At 38.1% G+C, this 22567-nt stretch overlaps 1 protein-coding gene across 1 annotated transcript in view; it reads left to right on the top strand.

The window, feature by feature from the left end:
• The window catches only part of ACSS3 (acyl-CoA synthetase short chain family member 3), a 238668-nt gene that overhangs the window by 106362 nt on the left and 109739 nt on the right, over nucleotides 1-22567 (top strand). The window contains exons 6-7 of the mRNA XM_049783383.1: nucleotides 5770-5850; nucleotides 5930-6025. Of these exons, the coding sequence (XP_049639340.1) occupies nucleotides 5770-5850; nucleotides 5930-6025 (177 nt within the window). The remainder of the gene's footprint in view (nucleotides 1-5769; nucleotides 5851-5929; nucleotides 6026-22567) is intronic.

The following is a 22567-nucleotide window of genomic DNA, read 5'->3' as shown; positions in this document are numbered from 1 at the left end:
CCTTTGGGACCCCTAATATAACCCAAAGCAATAAAGTTTTAAGTGTAAAATTAAAATATCAGCCTTTCCCATAAACAGAACTTTTTCTGCAAATATACTTGTAGTTTAAAATTCTTAACACTATTTAACCAAACACTTTTAAAAGTCTGGAACATCTCAGTTCCTTTCTAGAATCTTCCCTAAACAAAATTACAGGAACATCTATGCTGAAAATACAGTTTGAAAACAGATTACTACATTAAGATACACAATAAAACATCATAGCAATTAGGTAAATTTTGTTTTTTGGTTTTTTGGGCCACACCCGTTTGATGCTCAGGGGTTACTCCTGGCTAAGCGCTCAGAAACTGTCCCTGGCCTGGGATGCCGGATATATTAATTAGAAAAAACTATAAAACACATTTAAACCAGCAAGACGATGACTGATGTAAATAAAATTAAGAGGAAAACCCGATGAAACACAGTTAAGATGAAGGTTTTCAAAATCAGCTTCTCCATGGGCTTAGCTGGGCTTAGCTGGGCTTGTGCCCTTCATCTTCTGCAATCTTCATTTCTTCATCATTATGATGTCCAGAAGCCACAGGGTTTGCAGGCTGGTCACGTGGCTTTGGCTCTGAAAAACACTGGGCTCTGCAGGCGGTTCTGGGCTGGAGCCAAAATAGGCAGATCTTAAGGAGCCAGTGCAGCCACATCAGTCCCACTTGCCTGCTTGCAGGCAGGGAGCTTTCTTGCTGCATCTCACTGAGGAAGTGATTGGTTGTCTCTTGCCACGCCACTGCCATCTGGGAACTTAGCGCCTCCTGAGGTTGATTGGGCCAGAATTTGGTTTAAGTGCTGCCATTTATCTTCCTGAAGTCAGTCTGCCATCAATGAAGTCTTTTTTTCCTGGTCTTTTTCCAATCAGTGGCTATAATTTTCTACAAATTGGGAAGCGAGGTCCTCGGAAAAGCACTTTTTGTAGAAGAAAAATTGGGTGCCTGGGCCTTTGGGGAGTTGCTTCAAGCTTTTAGCTAACCCTTTTCAAAACAGCCCACTCTGCCACCAGAAGGAAGAATCTCCACCATATTTAGATCAGGCGCATGGTCCAACCTTTTGGGCTCTCTATTCTCACTCCAGCTGAATATAACCAGAATTAACCACCAGACCAGGAATCTCACCATTATTGCTGAGGTCTTCTAGGGTACAGGATTAAAGTCCATGTCTGGGTGACAATTGTTGTATTAATTGTTAATTAAAAAGAGTCCTAGAGTGGTGGATGGAGGATGGATGGATGGGGAGGCCTTTCTTGGCCCAGCCAGGAGCCTGCAACCCCTTTGGCCTATGGGTCTTTTGGTATCAGAGTGATGGTGAGGAAATGATCTACAGCATTCAGATGAAGTTTCAGAGACATCCAGCTTTATTACAAGGCCCTAACTGCCATGTGCATATTTTTCACGTGGCCTCTAAGCTAAGCAGCCTCTCTGAATCCAACCTGTGTTCTGATCCCCTTTCATGCTGTGTCTGTCCCTCCCTGCTTTCCACAGACCACTCTCTATTACCAACCACAGACCCCTCCCAGCTGTGGGAGGGTCTCACCATCCAGGTAAGATTAGCATTTGGCTTTGGGGAAGGGTAACACCTGGCCTTATTTTTAGATATAAAGGTGGGTTTTTTTTTTTGTATTTTTGTCAAATGTATTAAATTATGCGCCACTTTAAACCTTTAAACACTTTTATGGTTTGGCCATCATACCCTGCAGTACTCAGGTTGCTTCTGATGCAGTTTTCTGAGAGTACAACTCCCCTGAGCTTTCTCTCTGGCCCATTATTCTTTGCTTTAAAGACAAAACAACATTAGTAAATATTAATTAAAGTATTATCTACATGATAGGCAAATGCAAATTGAATAGCCTTCATTTAAATTGTCTTTTAAATTTTACATCTGAATTGCAACTCCTTTCTGTTCTCTGTACCATTTTGTTCTTATTTAATGTTTCTTTTCATTTATTTTCCCATAGTTCCTTATCATTTAAAACTTTATCCTGATAGAAAACAATTGTAATTAGCTATAAAAATGAGCAATCAGTACAGTGAAATGATGGCAAGGTGAATGTGTTCAAATGTCTTAAGGGAAATAATTATTTCATAATATATTTATATAATGCCTATGAAAATTCTTCACATTCTCACAAAATTGTGCAGCTCGATTAGTATCAAATGCATCAAGTTTGTGACTTAATACACAACATACTTTCTCAATGGAACAAAATTATTAGTAAAGTGCATGGAAAAATGTTCCAGAATATATAGGGGCAAGCATTTTTTCCATTTACACAGGAAAATAGCATATGTGACACCAGCACAGGAAATAGAATTTCCAGAACTCCCAAGGTGATCAAATGAACCAGATGTATTCTAACTATATCATACAGCCTAAAAACTAGTTGTCAAATGCCAACAAAACTGCATGTGATGTGCCAAGAGACCAGGTGTTGCTGCTGGTAGATAAAATGTGTTCCACAGCTTGAGACTTTTGTTTTATTAGCAGTATCTGAAGAGAGGAACAGTTTAGTAGCTAACAAAGATGACTTCTTTATTCCCTTATTTCAGGGGTGGCAAACAAGTTCGACACAAATAGCCAAAATTTTAAACTGTGAGTCAGAGAGCCACATCACCTGCCAAAACAGACAAACACTTACACAAAAGCATATAATTTTAACAATAATATATTAATCACATATTGCATTTTGCCATTTTGAGTGAGGGTAAAAATCCTGCAGTGATGGTGAGGGTGTGCTGCGTCCTTCACTGTAAGAACTAACTGCAAGATATGACCCAATATGTGATATACAGGTCCTCCTATCACTGGCCCGGGCAGTTGTTTCCGAGGGATGGGAGACGGGAGGACGCAGCCTGGGGGCGGAACTACGCACTCAGAGATCTCTCCTCAGAGGTCCCTCCGCGGTCCCTCCTCAGAAGCAGCAGAACAAAATCCAAACTTGGCAAAGAGTCACAGTAGACAAAATAATGATAAGAGGCAAAGAGCCGCATTCATTTTGGCTGGGAGCTGCATGCAGCTCGAGAGCCGCGTGTTTGCCACCCCTGCCCTATTTCTATATGTGAATTAAGACTGCAGAGTTATGCAGTTTCATGTTTATTAGCTAGAATATGTTTATCTTTAAGGTGAAATTATTATTTTCTGAGTAAAATATATTCTGACTAGAGCTGTGCCACTGAAATTGAATTTATCAAGCATGTGACTGAACTTGTTTCTAAGAGTTAGCAGTCAGTCACATGTTCATACTGACACTTGTAGTTTAGATTTTCCAATCTAATATGGTTAATGTGCACACTGAAAAACATAAGCAAAATGAATAATTACCTTTACTGTAGGGTCTTATTTTTGGTGATTATGCCCAGTTTTTTTTTTAATTTTTATTTTGATCATAGTGGCTTACATATTGTTGACAATGATATTTTAGGTACATATTTACATAAAATCAGGGGGGATTCCCATCACCAAATTGTCCTTCCTACACCTCCGTTTTTGTCCTACCACCCATATCCTCTTCCCTCACCCCCAGCGTAGCTAGAATATGTGGTCTCCTCTGTATCTAGCCTACTGCATAGTAGTCTTGCACCTGTTTGGTCCTGGTGCCTCCCTTGTTTCCCCCTCTAATTGGGGGGGCAGGACTAGCTAGTTCAAGTTACGTGGTTTTGTTTGAAGGAGAGAAAAGTAATAAACTGGGGTAAAAGTCTAATACGCCAAAAATAAGCTGAATTCTTTTAGAGGCTCTCAACATCGGTTTGAGAAACGAAGGAGAGAAAAAAGGTGAAACATTCCACCAGTACAAAAAGAAGTGTCAAATATCCAGTGAGGACTCCAACAATAAGCACAAGCACCAAAAAAACAAACAAACAAAAAAACCCCACAAAAAACAAAAAACAAAAAACCCCCACAAAAACAAAAAACACAAAACAAAACAAAACAAGCAAACAAACAAACAAACAAAAAATGCCATGGTCTTGATATAAGAAACATGGCATAGCATATAAAGAAAGAACAGAAAGGAAGAGAAAGAATAAGTATAACTGGGGACAACTTCAATTATCACACCCAAACAGAGAAATTGACCAAAAATAGATAGGTAAATAAAAATAACAATAATAAATGAAAATAAAATAATATATAAAAAATAAATAATGTTTTGTGCTTTTTGTTTTTTTCCCTCCTGCCCAGGCACAGTAAATATTGGGGTCATTAGAAAAGGAATTCACTTGACCTAAGAGATATGGGGTTTCTCCGCCCTTGGAGTGTATTGTCATGGGATCAACTATAGACTCTGTTCAGGATCATTTACTCTCCCGGTGGTGCTTTTGTGGTGTTTGTAAGACCTCTGCTCTGTCCTGGGTGATACTATCAGGCCTCTGTGTCTAGGGATCTCAGTATCTGCACAGATCCTGCGTTGGGATCTATGATGAAGTCAGTCTTTGTGGTTCTAGAAGTTCTGTTCCATCAGTGTCATTTTAATTCATCTTCTGTGGTTGGTGATCTTGGTCTTTGCACTGAACCTAGGATGGCACCTAGGATAGTGTCTTTCTTTGTGCTTCCAGAAGCCCCATTCCGTTACAATGGTCTCTGCCAGACCTTTGGAACTGGGGATCATGTTTATTGTGCAGGTCGTAGTTCAAACCCTAGGTTAGGGCTTTTTTATTGGTCCCAGGCTGTATACAATCTGGTCATGGTTCTAGCAGCAGTCATCTGTAACTCGCAATCTTGGCTTTTGGGCCTACCAAAGGGTGACAAGTCTTCTGATTTTGTCTTGTCGTTAGCTGGAAAGGTAGGATAACCTGCACTTAGGTCAAGTTGTTCCCATTTTCTTCGTTGTCAGGATGTCATATTAGAGCTGGCACTTGTTGGTGACCTATGCCCAGTTTTTAAACACCAATGTTGAATGTGGTCAGTGTTGAAGATAAATCTAAAAAAATAATTCATGTATATTATGCATGTGATTAAAAATAATCTCTGTTTTTGTTTAATATATAATTTAAGGTAACTATCAATCTTAAATTCAACAAATTGGTGCAACTCAAAATTTCAGGAATTGATTAAAGAAATGATAAATTCATCATCTGACACTGTGTTAGCTTGATCTTTATCAAATTGTAATGTGATTTTTTTCCCCCTCTTCATCCTGTTGTTTAATCCACTCATGAATGTGAATCTGTACCTGGAGCACATATTAATCTTGGTCTTTCTGTGTACTTAATTTCGAAATTTCAGTTTTTGTTTTTAAAATATGAATGAAATGCCATAATGATAATGTTACCCTTGAAATGTGATTTGTTTTTGTTTTTGTTTTTGGGCCACACCCGGTGATGCTCAGAGATTACTCCTGGCTCTGCACTCAGAAATTTCTCCTGGCTTGGGGGACCATATGGGATGCTGGGGGATCAAACTATGGTCCATCCTAGGCTAGCATATGCAAGGCAGATGCCTTACCAATTGCACCACCGCTCTGACCCCACTTGCATGTGATTTTGCATGATCATGAGTGTACATTAGAGAATCACACTGGTTATACAAATGCACTGCTGTGAATAAATTACTTTTATTGTATTTATTAAAGGAGTCAAAGAAATAATGACCCAAATACAATTATGTGAAATACAAGTAACTTTTAGTACATATAAAATATTTTGAACAGGAAAAATATTAGGTGTATTAGATGAAAGCATAGAATCTTCTAACATGTATTTTAGATTTAATGCCACTTTTTCTTTGGTGTAGGGCGTGATAAGACCCACAGGGGGGTATGCTGTGATGTTAAACTGGACAATGTCATCTATATATGGACTCAAGCCTGGAGAGGTAAGCATGTTTCTAAATTATTAGTAGATAATATTTATTTCTGATATACATATACATTTACTTTTTTCTTATTTTTCAGGTGTGGTGGGCAGCTTCTGACTTAGGCTGGGTAGTTGGTCATTCTTATATCTGCTATGGACCTCTTCTACATGGGAACACAACTGTTTTATATGAGGTAATGCAATGTAGTTGATATGTATTAGGTCATTGAAATACTTTTAAAAATATTCTAAGGAATAGATACATTTGGAGAGAGTAGGAAGATTTTTGTATGGTTAAAATATTTCAAAAGGGAAAAATTATAATAAACAATATATAAAATAAATATTAAGATGAGTTAAACAAAGTTAGTAAAAAATCAAAAGCTCAGACCAACAACCTCACTAATAGATTTCTGTAAGTTATTGTCAAGCAGAAACTGATTTTAGAAATCTAGTGCAGACGGAACTTATAAGATAACTAGCAACACATGTTTCTATTTGGATGATGTGGATTTCCAAAATATCAACATATTTATCTTGATCTTTGTCTTTATCTTTGTTAAGTATTTCAGATGGTTTCTCAGGATTGCTCTGTGCAAGAAATCTAGAGACTGAACATATTCATAACTCAAAAAGTAACTGATTTAAGACTTTTATACATGGAATATCACTCATTATTAGCAAAGTTCCTAAATATAAGCAGGTACAATGTTTAATGTAAAGGGTCAATCCTTAAAGTATAGCAATTCTAAATATATATCTATCAAAAAAATCCAAAATATACGGAATAAAATATTACAAGAGTGGAAAGAGAAATATTTTAAAAAGCCCACAATTCAGATTTCATCACCATTATATCAATAATTTACAGAGCAGTTAATATAAATACATCAAAGAAACAGAAAATACAGGATTGAGCAATGCAATAGTGAGTTTGTCTTGGATGTGGCTGACCCAAATTTGATTATTGGCATCGTTTGAACCTGCCAGGAGTGACTTTGAGTGCAGAGCTGTAAAATAAAATATATCCATGACATGGTGAGTCTACCTTAGGCACCATGTTTGTAACCACTTAGGCAGATGGGTCTGATGAAGCAGGATAACAGCAGAGAAATAATACCAGGCAGTCAAAATATTCATTGGAGTCAGCCTGCTTTTTGCCTCATGGCTCCTTTCTACCATGTGCTTTCTCCACAGAACCTCAAGTCAGAACTACTCTTTCTTTATTATCCAGAACTAAATCCACAAGTGTGGGGAAAGGTCCTCCTGTAATTGAGGTGGGCTTTTACATATCAAAGGAATAGGTTATACCCTTGTGTAAGGAAGAGGAGAACACCTTTGTTTAGGCTTTTTAGCTAGTATCACCTTACACAGAGTCAGAAATAATCCATGAGTGCTGCTGGTCGCTGGTCCTAACCCAAGAGCCCCCTCTATTACCCACAAAAGATACAGAAAACAATATCATCTCATTTTTAAGCAATAGTATATTACATGTATAGAACATTTTACCCCAAAACAAGATTCATATGACTTTTTAAGTGTTTATAAATCGCACACTAAGATAGTATAAATTCTGTACTATAAACAAATTAAGTTAATTAAAATTATATAGACATGAATTATTTGATTCATGTTAGAACTAAAATAGAAGTCAGAAAACCAAAATAAAAGATTTTCAAACAGCAACTAATTAAGAACTTATAAATAAAAAAGGAATTTTGAGAGAAATAGTATAAAATATATATGTCACTGGAAATGAAAGTAAAATTTATCAAAAATTATGTTACAGAGGTCAAAGAAATAGCACAGCAGGTAATGTGCTTGCTTTGCATGTGGACAGCCTGGGTCCTATCCCTGGTACCACATATGGTCCCCTGAGCCTTACTAGCTCTAAATATTGTCTGGTCACCCCAAATCAAAAAATCAACAACCTGAAAATTGTATAGTAAAGCTGACCTGGGAAGCAAATTTATATTTATAGCATTAAATCATTACATTTGCCATGAAAGGAGTCTCAAAAAGTAAGCTTAAAACAAGCAAAAAAATTAATAATAAGGACATGGTACAAAGCTGAAATTAATAAAATGAAAATATGATAAAAGTAGGAAAAAAAACAGTGGAATGAAGAGTTTGTTTATTCCAAAGGAGAAATTAGTTTTCTTAAAATAAACAAAAATAGAAGAACTGAACTATCAGCTACAGTTTGCAGCAAAAACACTGTTAATAAGCAAAGACATTAAGAATACAGGCCCAAAGTAAAAAGAAAATTTTAAAGTAAACAATCTCACCTTATTTCTAGATGATATAAAAGGTCAAAATAAAGAAAAATTTTATTATTTTAAAGAATTAGCAAAACACTGATAAGTATTTAGCTAGATTTATAGCTAAATTTCTAGCTAATAATTCCTTATAAAATGAGTGAAAACCTTAATAAAAAACAGAAATGTAAATCATAGAAATATAAATGATCCTAAAAGACTACAACAAACATCTGTAGACAAACTAAACAGGGTGGGAGGAATAGAGAGTTTCTTGTAGTCATACAACCTTCCCTGATTGAATCAGAAAAAAAAGATTGAGGTTCGGAGAGAGAGCTCAGTTATAAGAAGGTTTGCCTTGCACACAGCTGACCCGGGAAGGACCCCCAGCATTCCATTTGGGATCCCTGAGCCTACCAGGAGCGATTTCTGAGAGCAGAGTCAAGAATAACCCCTGAGTGCTTCCGGGTGAGGCCCAAAACCAAAAAACAAATAAAAATAAAAGGAAAGAAAGAACGAAAGAAAGAAAATGATTGAACAGACCAGACAAATGCATAAAAATAATAAAGCATATAAAATAATAATCAAAAAAATCTCTCAAATAACAAAGGCCTAATACCAGAGACTTTTAGTAATAAGTCTATAAAATGTTTACAGAAATATAATATCTATCTTTCTCAAAGACTTTTAGAAAATTCAAAGAAAGGGGTTCTCTACCTGTCACATGTTACAAGGCATATTTTATCCTTGATCCCAAACTGGAAAAGGAAGGAAGGAAGAAAGGAAGGAAGGAAGGAAGGTAGGAAGGAAGGTAGGAAGGAAGGAAGGAAGGAAGGAAGGAAGGAAGGAAGGAAGGAAGGAAGGAAGGAAGGAAGGAAGGAAGGAAGGAAGGGAGTTGAGAGGGTGGGAGGGAGGAAGGAAGGAACAAAGGGATGGAGGAAAAAAGGAAGGGATGAGGGAAAGGGAGGAAAAGGAGAAAAAGAAAGGGGAAGAAAGGAGGGAGGGAAGAAAGGAGGAGAAAGGAAGAAAGAAGGGAAGAAAGAAAAGAAAAAATAGGAAAGAATGACCCTTCAGTGTACATTTTCCACAGCTAATGTCCCCAGTTTCCCTCTGACCCTGCTAGCTTCCAGGATCTAACATTTTTCTTCTCTTTCTCTGTCTCTTTTTCTCTCTCATATGCTAATATTTTCTTTATCAGAGAAAAAAAACTCTACCTAAAACCCAGGCAGTTTTTCTCTTTCAGCCATTATAGATCTGTATTAACATCAGAATTTTAAAAAAAGGTTTGTTGAGAAATGAAAGGAATTATTAAATATTTATCATAACATATACTAAGATATTTGCATTCAGCAACAAAACTATATGAATCATCAACTATTTGTTTATACCCTAGACCCAGTGTTGCACAGCATTTTCTGACAGAGGACCTTATGGACCTCTTCATTACTCTCTTTATCAGATTATTTCAAGGATACCTCATGGGATTTTCTTTTTAAATAACTGCTTACTTATTTTTATTAGTTGAATTCGACACAATTTAAATATACACTTTTATAAGCCAAGTTGAAATCTCATTGTAATGGTTAGCCAATTCTGAATAGTTCAGTCTTTATTATTTGGAGTAAGAAAATAAAGAATTAACTTTGCAAAAGTCACTACAATTTATCTTATTACAATTTTATTCCCCAAAGACAAGATCAAGGCAAAATATTGAAAATCTTGAATTGCAACTGACCTTGGATGTCAATAGATCTATTTCTGTCTCTGTCTCTATTTTTCAGTGTCCCTGCCTCCCCAATTTTTTTCCTTAGCTTGAATCAAATTCTTCCATTCTCTAATTAGAGCTATCTTTTTTCTTACCTAAATTTAATTTTTTTCTTTATTTAAACATCTTGATTACAAATATGATTGTGATTAGGTTTCAGTCATGTAAAGAACACCCACCTTCACCAGTGCAACATTCCCACCACCAATGTCCCAAATCTCCTTCCACCCCACCGCACCCCCACCTGTACTCTAGACAAGCTTTCCAGTTCCCTCATTCATTCACATGGTTATGGTAGTTCTCAGTGTAGTTATTTCTATAATTGCACTCACCACTCTTTGTGGTGAGCTTCATGAAGTGAGCTGGAAGTTCCAGCCCTCCTCTCATTGTCTCTAAGGATTGTTGCAAAATGACTTTTATTTTTCTTAAAACCCATAGATGAGTGAGACTATTCTGCATCTCTCTCTCTCCCTCTGACTTATTTCACTCATCATGATAGATTCCATGTACATTCATGTATAGGAAAATTTCATGACTTCATTTCTCCTGACAGCTGCATAATATTCCATTGTGTATATGTACCACAGTTTCTTTAGCCATTCGTCTGTTGAAGGGCATCTTGGTTGTTTCCAGAGCCTGGCTTTTCTGAATAGTGCTGCAATAAATATAGGTGTGAGGAAGGATTTTTGTATTGTATTCTTGTGTTCTTAGGGTATATCCCTAGGAGTGGAATAGCACGGTCGAATGGGAGCTCAATTTCCAGATTTTGGAGGAATCTCCATATTGCTTTCCATAGATGTTGGACTAGACGGCATTCCCATCAGCAGTTGATAAGAGTTCCTTTCTCTCCACATCCCTGCCAGCACTGATTGTTCTCATTCTTTGTTATGTATGCCAATCTCTGTGGTGTGAGATGGTATCTCATCATTGCTTTGATTTGAATCTCCCTAATGATTAGTGATGAGGAGTATTTTTTCATGTGCTTTTTGGCCATTTTTTTTTTATCAAAGTGTCTATATTCATTTCCTCTCCCCATTTTTTGATGGGATTAGATTTTTCTTGTAAAGTCTGTCAGTGGCCTGTATATTTTGGATATTAGCCCCTTATCTAATGGGTGTTGGGTGAATAGTTTCTCTAAATCGATGGATGGCTCTTGTATCCTGGGCACTATTTCTTTTGAGGTGCAGAAACTTCTCAGCTTAATGTATTCCCATCTGTTGATCTCTGCTTCCAATTATTTAGAAATTGCAGTTTCTCCTTGAAGATGCCTTTAGTCTCAATGTCATGGAGTGTTTTACCTACGTGTTATTCTAGATACCTTATGGTATCAGGTCTGATATCAAGGTTTTTAATCCATTTGGATTTTACCTTCGTACATGATGTTAACTCGGGGTCTATGTTTGCTTTTTTGCAATTGGCTAACCAGTTCTGCCAGCACCACTTGTTGAAGAGGTTTTCCCTGCTAAACTTAGGATCTCTTGCTCCTTTGTCAAAAATTAGGTGATTGTATGTATGAGAACATTGTCTGAGAACTCAAGCCTATTTCACTGATCTGAGGATCTGTCTTTATTCTAATACCATGCTGCTTTTATAACTATTGCTTTGTAGTACAGTTTAAAGTTGGGGAAAGTAATACCTCTCATTTTACTTTTTCCTAGGAGCGCTTTAGCTATTCGAGGGTGTTTATTGTTCCAGATGAACTTCATAAGTGTTTGATCCACTTCTTTGAAGAATGTCATGGGTATTTTTAAGGGGATTGCAATAAATCTGTATAATGATTTGGGGTGTATTGCCATTTTAATGATGTTAATCCTGCCAAGCCATGAGCAGGGTAAGTGTTTCCATTTCCGTGTGTCCTCTCTTATTTCTTGGAGCAGGGCTTTATAGTTTTCTTTCTATAGGTCCTTCACGTTTTTGGTCAAGTTGACTCCAAGATATTTGAGTTTGTGTGGCACTATTGTGAATGGGATTGCCTTCCTGACTTCCATCTCTTCCCTATTATTATTGGTGTATAAAAAGGCCATTGATTTCTGTAGGTTGATTTTGTAACCTGCCACCTTGCTATATGAATCTATTGTTTCTAGAAGCTTTTTGGTAGAGTCTTTAGGGTTTTCTAAGTAGAGTATCATGTCATCTGCAAACAATGAGAGCTTGACTTCTTCCTTTCCTATCTGAATTCCCTTGATATATTTTTCTTGCCTGATCGCTATAGCAAGAACTTCCAGTACTATGTTGAAGAGGAGTGGTGTGAGCGGACAGCCTTGTCTTGTACCCGAATTTAGAGGAAAGGCTTTTAGTTTTTCTCCATTGAGGATAATATTTGCCATTGGCTTGTGGTAGATGGCTTCAACTGATTGAGAAAGGTTCCTTCCATTCCCATCTTGCTGAGAGTTTTGATCAAGAATGGGTGTTGGACCTTATCAAATGCTTTCTCTGCATCTATTGATATGATCATGTGATTTTTATTTTTCTTGTTGTTGATGTTGTGTATGATGTTAATAGATTTACGGATGTTAAACCATCCTTGCATTCCTGGGATGAAGCCTACTTGGTCGTAGTGTATGATCTTCTTGATGATGCATTGGATCCTATTTGCCAGGATTTTGTTGAAGATCTTTGCATCAGCGTTCATCAGGGATATTGGTCTGTAATTTTCTTTTTTGGCAGCGTCTCTGTCTGGTTTTGGTATCAAGGTAATGTTGGCTTCATAAAAGCTATTTGGGAGAGTTCCCTTTTTTTCAATTTCATGGAAGAGTCTGGCTAGGATTGGTAGTAGCTCCTATTGAAAGATTTGAATAAATTCATTAGGAAATCCATCTGGGCCTGGGCTTTTCTTTTTTGGTAGATGTTTGATTACAGTTTCAATTTCCTCAGTAGTGATGGGGGTGTTTAGATATGGTACATCCTCCTTACTTAAATGTGGAAGGTTATAAGTGTCCAAGAATTTTTCCATTTCTTCTAGGTTCTCATGTTTTGTAGCATAAAGTTTCTCAAAGTAGCCTCTGATTATCCTTTGGATCTCTGCAATTTTTGTTGTGATCTTCCCCTTTTCATTTCTAATACGGGTTATCAGATTTCTCTCTCTCTCTTTCTTTGTGAGTTTTGCCAATGGTCTATCAATCTTGTTTATTTTTTCAAAGAACCAGCTTCTGCTTTCGTTGATCTTTCGGATTGCTTTTTGGTTTTCCACTTCATTGAGTTCCACTTTCAGCTTTATTATTTCCTTCTGTCTCCCTATTTTTGGTTCCTTTTGTTGGTCATTTTCTAATTGTTTAAGCTGCGCCATTAAGTTATTCAGGTATGCTCCTTCTTCCTTCCTGATGTGTGCTTGTAGAGCTATAAATTTTCCTCTCAGGACTGCTTTTGCTGTGTCCCATAGATTCTGGCAGTTTGTGTCTTCATTATCATTTGTTTCCAGGAAAGTTTTGATTTCCTTTTTGATTTCATCTCGGACCCACTGGTTGTTCAGTAGCAGGGTGTTTAATTTCCTATTGTTAAAGTTTTTCTTCTGTGTGGCTTTGTAGTTCACATCTAATTTCAGAGCCTTGTGGTCAGCAAAGGTAGCCTGCAAGATTTCTATCCTCTTGATTTTATGGAGGTATGTTTTATGTGTCAGCATGTAGTCTATTCTGGAGAATGACTCATGTACATTGGAAAAGAATGTGTATCCAGGTTTTTTGGGATGGAGTGTCCTGTATATATCTACTAGTCCTCTTTCTTCCATAACTCTTTTCAGGGCTAGTATGTTTTTGTTGGGTTTCAGTCTGGTTGACCTATCAAGTATTGATAGGGCTGTGTTGAAGTCTCCCACAATGATTGTGTTATTATTGATTTCTTCTTTCAGATTTGTCAGTAATTGTATTAGATAATTTGCTGGTCTCTCATTGGGTGCATATATGTTTAATAGTCTGATTTCTTCCTGTTGCACATATCCCTTGATTAGTACATAGTGTCCATCTTTGTCCCTTACCACTTTTCTGAGTATAAATTTGGTGTCATCTGATATTAATATGGCCACCCCAGCTTTTTTTAGGGTGTTGTTTGCTTGGATAATTTTCTTCCAACCTTTGATTTTGAGTCTATGTTTGTTCTGACTATTCAGATGTGTTTCTTGTAGGCAGCAGAAGGTTGGATTCATCTTTTTGACCCATTTTGCCACTCTGTGTCTTTTAATTGGTGAATTTAGTCCATTGACATTGAGGGAGATGATTGTCATAGGATTTAATGCCATCTTTGTAGATAAGTTTGCTGTGTTTGTTGGTCTCTCTTGTCTTAGAGTAGACCTGTCAGTTTTTCCTTTAAGGCTGGTTTATCATCTGTGAAGTTTCTGAGCTGTTGTTTATCCGTGAAGCTGTGTATTCTTCCTCCAAACCTGAATGTGAGTCAGGCTGGGTGCAGTATTCTTGGGGAGGCATTCATTTCATTCAATCTTGTCACAATATCCAACCACTGTCTTCTGGCCTTGAGAGTTTCTTGTGACATATCTGCTGTAAGTCTTAGGGATGCTCCTTTGAATGTAATTTCCCTTTTTGATCTTGCTGCTTTCAGTATGCTATCCCTATCTATGGGATTTGTCATTGTAACGAGGATATGTCTTGGGGTGTTTTTCTTTGGGTCTCTTTTAGCTGGTATTCTTCGGGCATGCAGTATTTGATTGCATGTAGTCTTTAACTCTGGGAGTATCTCTTTGATGATGTCTTTGACAGTTGATTCTTCTTGGAGATCTCCTTCCTGGGTTTCTGGGAGTCCAATGATTCTTATGTTGTTTCTGTTGAGTTTATCAAAGACTTCTATTTTCATCTGTTCGCATGCCTTGAGTACATTTTCCATTGCCTGTTCGTTTGTCTTAAGGTTCTTTTCCAATTTCTTCTGTTGTGTTGAGCTTTTCTGCATCTCATCTTCCAGTACTCCGATTCTCTCCTCAGCTGCTGATATCCTGTTGGCGAGGCTATCCATTGTGGTTTTCAGTTGAGCAACCTTATTTTTCAGATCTCTTATTTCAGTTTGGAGTTTTCTGATTTCTATTTTTGTGTTCTCTTCAGATCGATCTATGCTCTTTTTGAGTTCTGCAAACATATTCCATATTTCTATTCTAAACTCCTTATCTGAAAGGTTAATCAGATGGTTGTAATTTATTAGATCAACCGAGCTTTCATCTTCATTCTCTATGGATGGTGTTTGCCTGCGAGTTTTCCCCATTGTCACGCTTGTAGTGTGGTTTTTCCTGCGTGTTGTGGTGGGGTTCATTGATTAGGAAAAATTCGAGGCTGCAAAGGGAAGCGAAGCGGCTGAGCGCTTTTGCTGCCTCTAGTTGAAAGTCCTCAGAGTGAACAAAGGCAGGGCAGGGCAGAGCGATCCCGCAGCCCCAGAATGCAGGCACTCACCAGCTTCAAAATGCAGGTTTTTTTGGGGTGCGCTCCCTAGGCCCCTGAGGAAACCTTTGGAAGTTCAGAAGCACAGTTTCAGGCAGACAGAGACAGGAGTTTCCTGAAGTCCTCAGAGTGAACAAAGGCAGGGCAGGGCAGAGCGATCCCGCAGCCCCAGAATGCAGGCACTCACCAGCTTCAAAATGCAGTTTTTTGGGGGGTGCGCTATCTAGACCCCTGAGGAAACCTTTGGAAGTTCAGAAGCACAGTTTCAGGCAGACAGAGATAGGAGTTTCCTGAAGTCCTCAGAGTGAACAAAAGCAGGGCAGGGCAGAGCGATCCCGCAGCCCCAGAATGCAGGCACTCACCAGCTTCAAAATGCAGTTTTTTGGGGGGTGCGCTCCCTAGGCCCCTGAGGAAACCTTAGGAAGTTCAGAAGCACAGTTTCAGGCAGACAGAGATAGGAGTTTCCTGAAGTCCTCAGAGTGAACAAAGGCAGGGCAGGGCAGAGCGATCCCACAGCCCCAGAATGCAGGTACTCACCAGCTTCAAAATGCAGTTTTTTGGGGGGTGCGCTCCCTAGGCCCCTGAGGAAACCTTAGGAAGTTCAGAAGCACAGTTTCAGGCAGACAGAGATAGGAGTTTCCTGAAGTCCTCAGAGTGAACCTGATTTCCTCTTTGATTTCATCTTGGATCCACTGGTTGTTCAGTAGCAGGCTCTTTGATTTCCAATTTTTAAAGTTTTTCTGTGTGCCTTTGTAGTTCACATCTAATTTCAGAGCCTTGTGGTCAGTAAAGGTAGCCTGCAATGTTTCTATCTTCTTGATTTTATGGAGGTATGTTTTATGTGTCAGCATGTAGTTTATCTTGGAGAATGACCCATGTATATTGAAGAAGAATGTGTATGCCGTTTTTTGGGGGGGGATTGTCCTATATATATCTACTAGTCCTCTTTCTTCCATTACTCTTTTCAGGGCTAGTATGTTTTTGTTGGGTTTCAGTCTGGTTGACCTATCAAGTGGTAATAGGGCCGTGTTGAGGTCTCCCACAATTATTGTGTTATTATTGATGTCTTCTTTCAGATTTTTCAGTAACTTGTCAGATAATTTGCTGGTCTCTCATTGGGTGCATATATGTTTAATAGTCTGATTTCTTCCTGTTGCACATATCCCTTGATTAGTACATAGTGTCCATCTTTGTCTCTTACAACTTTTCTGAGTCTAAAGTTGGTGTCATCAGATATTAATATGGCTACTGTAGCTTTTTAAGGGCGTTGTTTGCTTGGATGATTTTCCTCCAGCCTTTGATTTTGAGTCTATGTTTGTTCTGACTATTCAGATGTGTTTCTTGTAGGCAGCGGAAGGTTGGATTCATCTTTTTGACCCATTTTGCCACTCTGTGTCTTTTAATTGGTGAATTTAGTCCATTGACATTGAGGGAGATGATTATCATAGGATTTAATGTCATTTTTGTATATAAGTTTGCTGTGTTTGTTGTTTTCTCTTGTGTTAAAGTACACCTTTCAGTTTTTCCTTTAAGGCTGGTTTTTCATCTGTGAAGTTTCTGAGCTGTTGTTTATCCATGAAGCTATGTATCCTTCCTTCAAACCTGACTGTCAATTGGGCTAGGTGCAGTATTCTTGGTGAGGCATTCATTTCATTCAGTCTTGTCACAATATCTCACCACTGTCTTCTGGCCTGAGAGTTTCTTGTGACATGTCTGCTGTAAGTCTTAGGGATGCTTCTTTTAATGTAATTTTCCTTTTTGATCTTGCTGCTTTCAGTATTCTATCTCTATCTGTGGGATTTGTCATTGTAACGAGGATGTGTCTTGGGGTGTTTTTCTTTGTGTCTCTTTTAGCTGGTAGTCTTCAGGCATGCAGGATTTGATTGCATGTAGTCTTTAACTCTGGGAGTATCTCTTTGATGATGTCTTTGACAGTTGATTCTTCCTGGAGATCTCATTCCTGGGTCTCTAGTACTCCAATGATTCCTATGTTGTTTCTGTTGAGTTTATCAAAAACTACTATTTTCATCTGTTCGCATTCATTGAGTGCTTTTTCCATTGCCTGATCATTTGTCCCAAGGTTCTTTTTCAATTTCTTCTGCTGTGTTAAGTTTTTCTGAATCTAATCTTCCAGTACGCCGATTCTCTCCTCAGCTGCTGTTACCCTGCTGTTGAGGTCATCCACTGAGTTTTTCAGTTCAGCTACCGTGTTTTTCAGATCTGTTATTTCAGTTTGGAGTTTTCTGATTTCTGTCTTTGTGTTCTGTTCAGATCGATCTATGCTTTCTTTGAGTTCTAATACATCAACCATATTTCTACTTTAAGTTCATTATCTGAGAGTTTAATCAGATGGTTGGAATTTTTTAGGTCATTCAAGCTATTGTCTTCATTCTTTGTGCATGGTGTTTGCCTGCGAGTTTTCCCCATTTTCACGCTAGTAGTGTGGTTTTTACTGCATGTCTGCTATTGGTTGGTGACCCCATCAGCCAGACTCTACTCACTCAGTTACTGGGCAGCTTCAGAATGCAGTTTTTGGGGGTGCGCTTCCTAGGCCTCTGAGGAGACCTTCAGGTAGTCAAGAAACACAGATTGGCACAGGAGAGATTTCCCTTGAATTCCTCAGAGTAATCAAAGGCCCAGTAGGCCAGAGCCTCCGCAGGACAGAGAGCTCTGCTATTGGTTGGCGACCCCCACAGTCATACTGTACTCACTCAGTTGCTGGGCAGCTTCTGAATGCAGTTTTTGGGGGATGTGCTCCCTAGGTCTCTAAGGAGACCTTCAGGTATTTGAGAAACACAAACAGGCACAGGAGAGATTTCCTTGAAGTCCTCAGAGTGATCAAAGGCACAGCAGGTGGAGCCTCTGCAGGTCAGAGAGCTCTGCTATTGGTTGGCAACTCCCACAGCCATACTGTACTCTCTCAGTCGCTGGGCAGCTTCATGATGCAGTTTTTTTTTTTTTTTTTTTTTTTTTTTTTGGTGCACTCCCTAGGCCTCTGAGGAGACCTTCAGGTATTCAAGGAACACAGACAGGCACAGGAGAGATTTCCTTGAAGTCCTCAGAGTTATCAAAGGCACAGCAGGGCGGAGCCTTCGCAGGCCAGAGAGCTCTGCTATTGGTTGGCGACCCCCACAGCCAGAGCATACTCATTCAGTCGCTGGGCAATTTCAGAATGCAGTTTTTGAGGGGTGCGCTCCCTAGGTCTCTGAGGAGATCTTCAGGTATTCAAGAAACACAGACAGGCACAGGAGAGATTTCCCTTGAAGTCCTCCCCACTTTTAAAATAGGATTTTTAGGTAATAACCATTGATGTTGTTTTATAATAATAATAATAATAATATTAATAATACTACTAATAATAGCTCGGCATAATGCTCGTGGGTCAATCTTGTCACTTAAGTACAAATCTGCTTTGTACATTTTCCCACTGCACAATACTGTGGAACTGGATTCTATGATGGTTATGGCACGGTAAGACATCAATTCACAGGACAGATAGCTCTCAATAAACTGCTCTAAATCCCCTTTGTAATTCTTTTATATTTTAATTTAAACATGATGGTTACAAGCTTGTTTATAATACAGTTTTATTTTTCACAGATATAGTTGTTCATGATTGAGTTAGTCATACAATGTATAACAAACTTTACCAGTGTGCATTTCCCACCGCCAATGTCAACAGTTTCCATCTCATCCTCCCTGATGTCCTCTTCCCTCCCACCCAGTGTTTTCTGCCTGCCTCTGGGACAGGTATTCTCTCTCTCTCTCTCTCTCTCTCTCTCTCTCTCTCTCTCTCTCTCTCCCCTTTTTTGACACTGTGGATTGCTAGTTTTTTGATGTGCACAATTAGGTTATTAAGTACTAACATTTTCTACTTTTGTTTCTTTAAACTTTTTTCGTTTGCTTGTTTTGTTTGTTTTTGGACCACCCCCAGCTGTGTTCAGGGATTACACTGACGCATTAAGGAATTAATTCCTGTTGAGCTCAGGGAATCATATGGGATACATGAGATTTGTTAGGGTTTGAGAAGCCAAAGATAGCAAGAATATAGAGACAGAAGTAGGAGCAGTCGACTATTAAATCAGAGAAACTGTTTTGCTTATACCAATGTGTGCCTAATATTGTTACACGAATTGATCTCCTCATCCTGTCATGAGTATCTTCACTGCCTCCTGCCCTAAGAGCACTTCGTTAGGAGGACCCATGTCCAAGGGGATATTCAGAATGCTCCAGGAAAATGAGAGTTAGAGTTACAATAAGTTAACAAGAAAATAAGTTAACAGGAAAGACAGAAGGTTAAGCAGAAAATCTGGGTTGCAGTCCATCCTAAGAATCTCAGAGAGAGCCACAGCCAATCAGCACTACAAGAGCAATAGGATTTATTTATGTAGGTATCCAGGGTTCCAACAGGTTCCAGTGGAGCTGGAAGATATGAAGAACCCCTAGTACTCACAGCTTCCAGCTTTTATAGAATTTCAGAGATATTTCATACAGCATTCCATACAACAGTAATTAAATCATTCAAAGACAAGGTAACAAACTTACTTGACCTGTGAGAAAATAGTTCCTTCTAACTTTAACCATTGATATCCTTTCCCATTCCCTCTGCATCCTATGTGGACAATAACAGTCTTACTTCATTTATAAGACAATATTTCTAATTAACCACAGATATCCTTTATCATTCTCTCTGCATTCTATATGAACAAACCATGGCTCCTCCTTTCTTTCATGTCTGACCCACACTGTACTCATGTCAGAGCAGAGCTCAATGGATAGCATAGATAAAGATGTGGGCAAGGTGCACACAATGCTATTACCAAAATAGCAGAGGTGGATGCCCTGGTTAATTCCTTTCTTTTAGGCTCAGAGGCCTAGTCTGCTTAAAATCCTCAACTTTCATGGTTGAAGTCTTGTTAAAGAAACTCAATGCAGTATTCCAACAGATTGAACTCAGGTTAGCCACAAGTAAGGCAAATGCCTTGCTCATGTGCTTGGTCTCTGCTTTTGCTTCTTGATTTATTTAGGGGTGATAAGGAGGCTCTAGTCTCCTCCTGTTATTCTCAGCCACCTAGCCTGCAGTATAATGCAAAGGCTCTATAGTTCCAGGGATCTCCCTGCCACAACTAATTTGGACCATCAGAAGGTGCTGGGGTCCTCTAGAGTTGCACACATGCTTTCTGAACCAGGTAGTACTGGGACCAGAACCCAGGTCAAAGCTTGTGAAGTTTGTGCTTTAATCCATACACTATCTCATGGCCCTTTCCCCCCCTTTCAATGTAGGTATTTCTCACAATAAACTTAATTCTTGGGTTTTTTTTTTACATTCTATAATTTTTGTTGTATACATATTTTTTATATTTTGTTTTGTGTTTGTCTTGCAATACCTTTTAATTTCTGTTTTACTTTTCTTGTTTACATGTGTCCTCTGGTATTTGTTAGGATGGGTTTTGTGATTGGCCATTGGAATCTGTCTTAGAGAAAGTTCCTTGTCTTTGTAAAAGTGAGGCAAAACAAAATTTCAGCTATTCAAATTTTTGGAATCTTATAATCTTCCACGATTGAATGAAGAGGATGTAGCATATCTAAACACACCCATTACTATTCAAGATGAATTCTTTTGGAAATAGAATGTGTGGGCAGATAATTATAATTAATATTACTTGAATGTGTACTTGGCATTTTTAGAAGAGAAAATTTCTTTCTTTTCTTTCTTTCTTTCTTTCTTTCTTTCTTTCTTTCTTTCTTTCTTTCTTTCTTTCTTTCTTTCTTTCTTTCTTTCTTTCTTATTTTTTTTTTTTTGGTTTTTGGGCCACACCCAAAACCTGAGCACCCGGCAGTGCTCAGGGGTTACTCCTGGCTGTTTGCTCAGAAATAGCTCCTGGCAGGCTTGGGGACCATATGGGACACCGAGATTCAAACCAACCACCTTTTGGTCCTGGATCGGCTGCTTGCAAGGCAAATGTCGCTGTGCTATCTCTCTGACCCCAGGAGAGTAAATTTCTAAATAACAAAACATATTTCCTTAGATTCTACATTGATTGGATTGGCTTAAATCATATGTTGAATTTATGACATTTGTCATTTTACTTATAAAAGTGACTCTGAACACCCTCAAGATAAAAAAGCCTACTCTTTTCTTTTTAAAATATTTTCATTTTAAAAAGTATAGACTTTAAGGCAATGAAGCTTTTCAATACTCTGATATATTCACAAGATTACACATGCCAAATGTCTGTTAAAAATTCAACGATTAATGTTGAAACTATGTACTATTTGCTGACTTCTCAGAAGAAATAATTATTATTCTCAGGTAATGAGGATGTCTAGGTCTTAAGAGTTGAAATATGGTATATAGCATGTCCATTAGATTGAAAATATAGATACTTGTGTTATTTAACTTACTCTGTCTTAATATACTAATGAGGCTTTAGGCAAACTAATCTCTTCAGAAGTCTGTTTCTTTTTCATTAATACTGGAGAATTTATACAAGTACTCCCAGTTTTGATCTGTGAATCTTCAAGTCTTTTATTTTATTTTTTCTAGAGCAAATGTATTATTTGGTATGACTATTTCAATTGCGAAATAATTCTAATTTCTTTTCATGGTGAGTGATACAGATTTTTCTTTCCTTCTTTATCTTTTTTTTTGGGGGGGGGGTGGTCCACCCCAGCAGCGCTCAGGGGCTACTCCTGATTCTATACTCAGAAATCACCCCCGGCAGGCTCTGGGAATCATATGGGATGCCAGGATTCGAATTACCTTCCTTCTGCATGCAAAGCAAACACCTTATCTCCATGCTATCTCTCCGACTCCATGTTCTACTTTTCAAATGTGGCTCTTCTGATTGCATTTACTGAAGGAGTTTTTATTTTCAATTAAGTTGATGTGAACATCTTTAGTGTTTCAGAGGAAGCGTCCAGGTTAAACTTCTGTAGTATGAATCCTCAAACTTCTTTCTATTTATTGGACTTTATATATTGGACTCAAACAAAAATTATTAAGTACTTTCGGCCTCAGTTTTCTAACATGTGTATATAACAACATTATCATTAACCTTTCTTATATTAAATTGGTGAATCTATGAAAAACCTTTTGAATAGTTGGAGGATATAATACTACAGTAAGAGATGGGCAATATAAACTACTGATATATCAAAAACAGAACTCTGCTTTCCTAGAATGAAATTCACAGTATTTTTATATATAAATGATAAAATTTATTTATTTTTTGGGGGGGCCACACCCGGTAACACTCAGGGGTTACTCCTGGCTATGTGCTCAGAAGTTGCTCCTGGCTTGGGGGACCATATGGGACACTGGGGATCGAACCGCCATCC

The sequence above is a fragment of the Suncus etruscus genome, chromosome 11 (genome assembly GCF_024139225.1).
Source record: "Suncus etruscus isolate mSunEtr1 chromosome 11, mSunEtr1.pri.cur, whole genome shotgun sequence".
NCBI lineage: Eukaryota > Metazoa > Chordata > Mammalia > Eulipotyphla > Soricidae > Suncus > Suncus etruscus.
The sequence above is the reverse complement of the archived record's forward strand: the minus strand, read 5'-3'. Positions and strand labels throughout refer to the sequence as shown.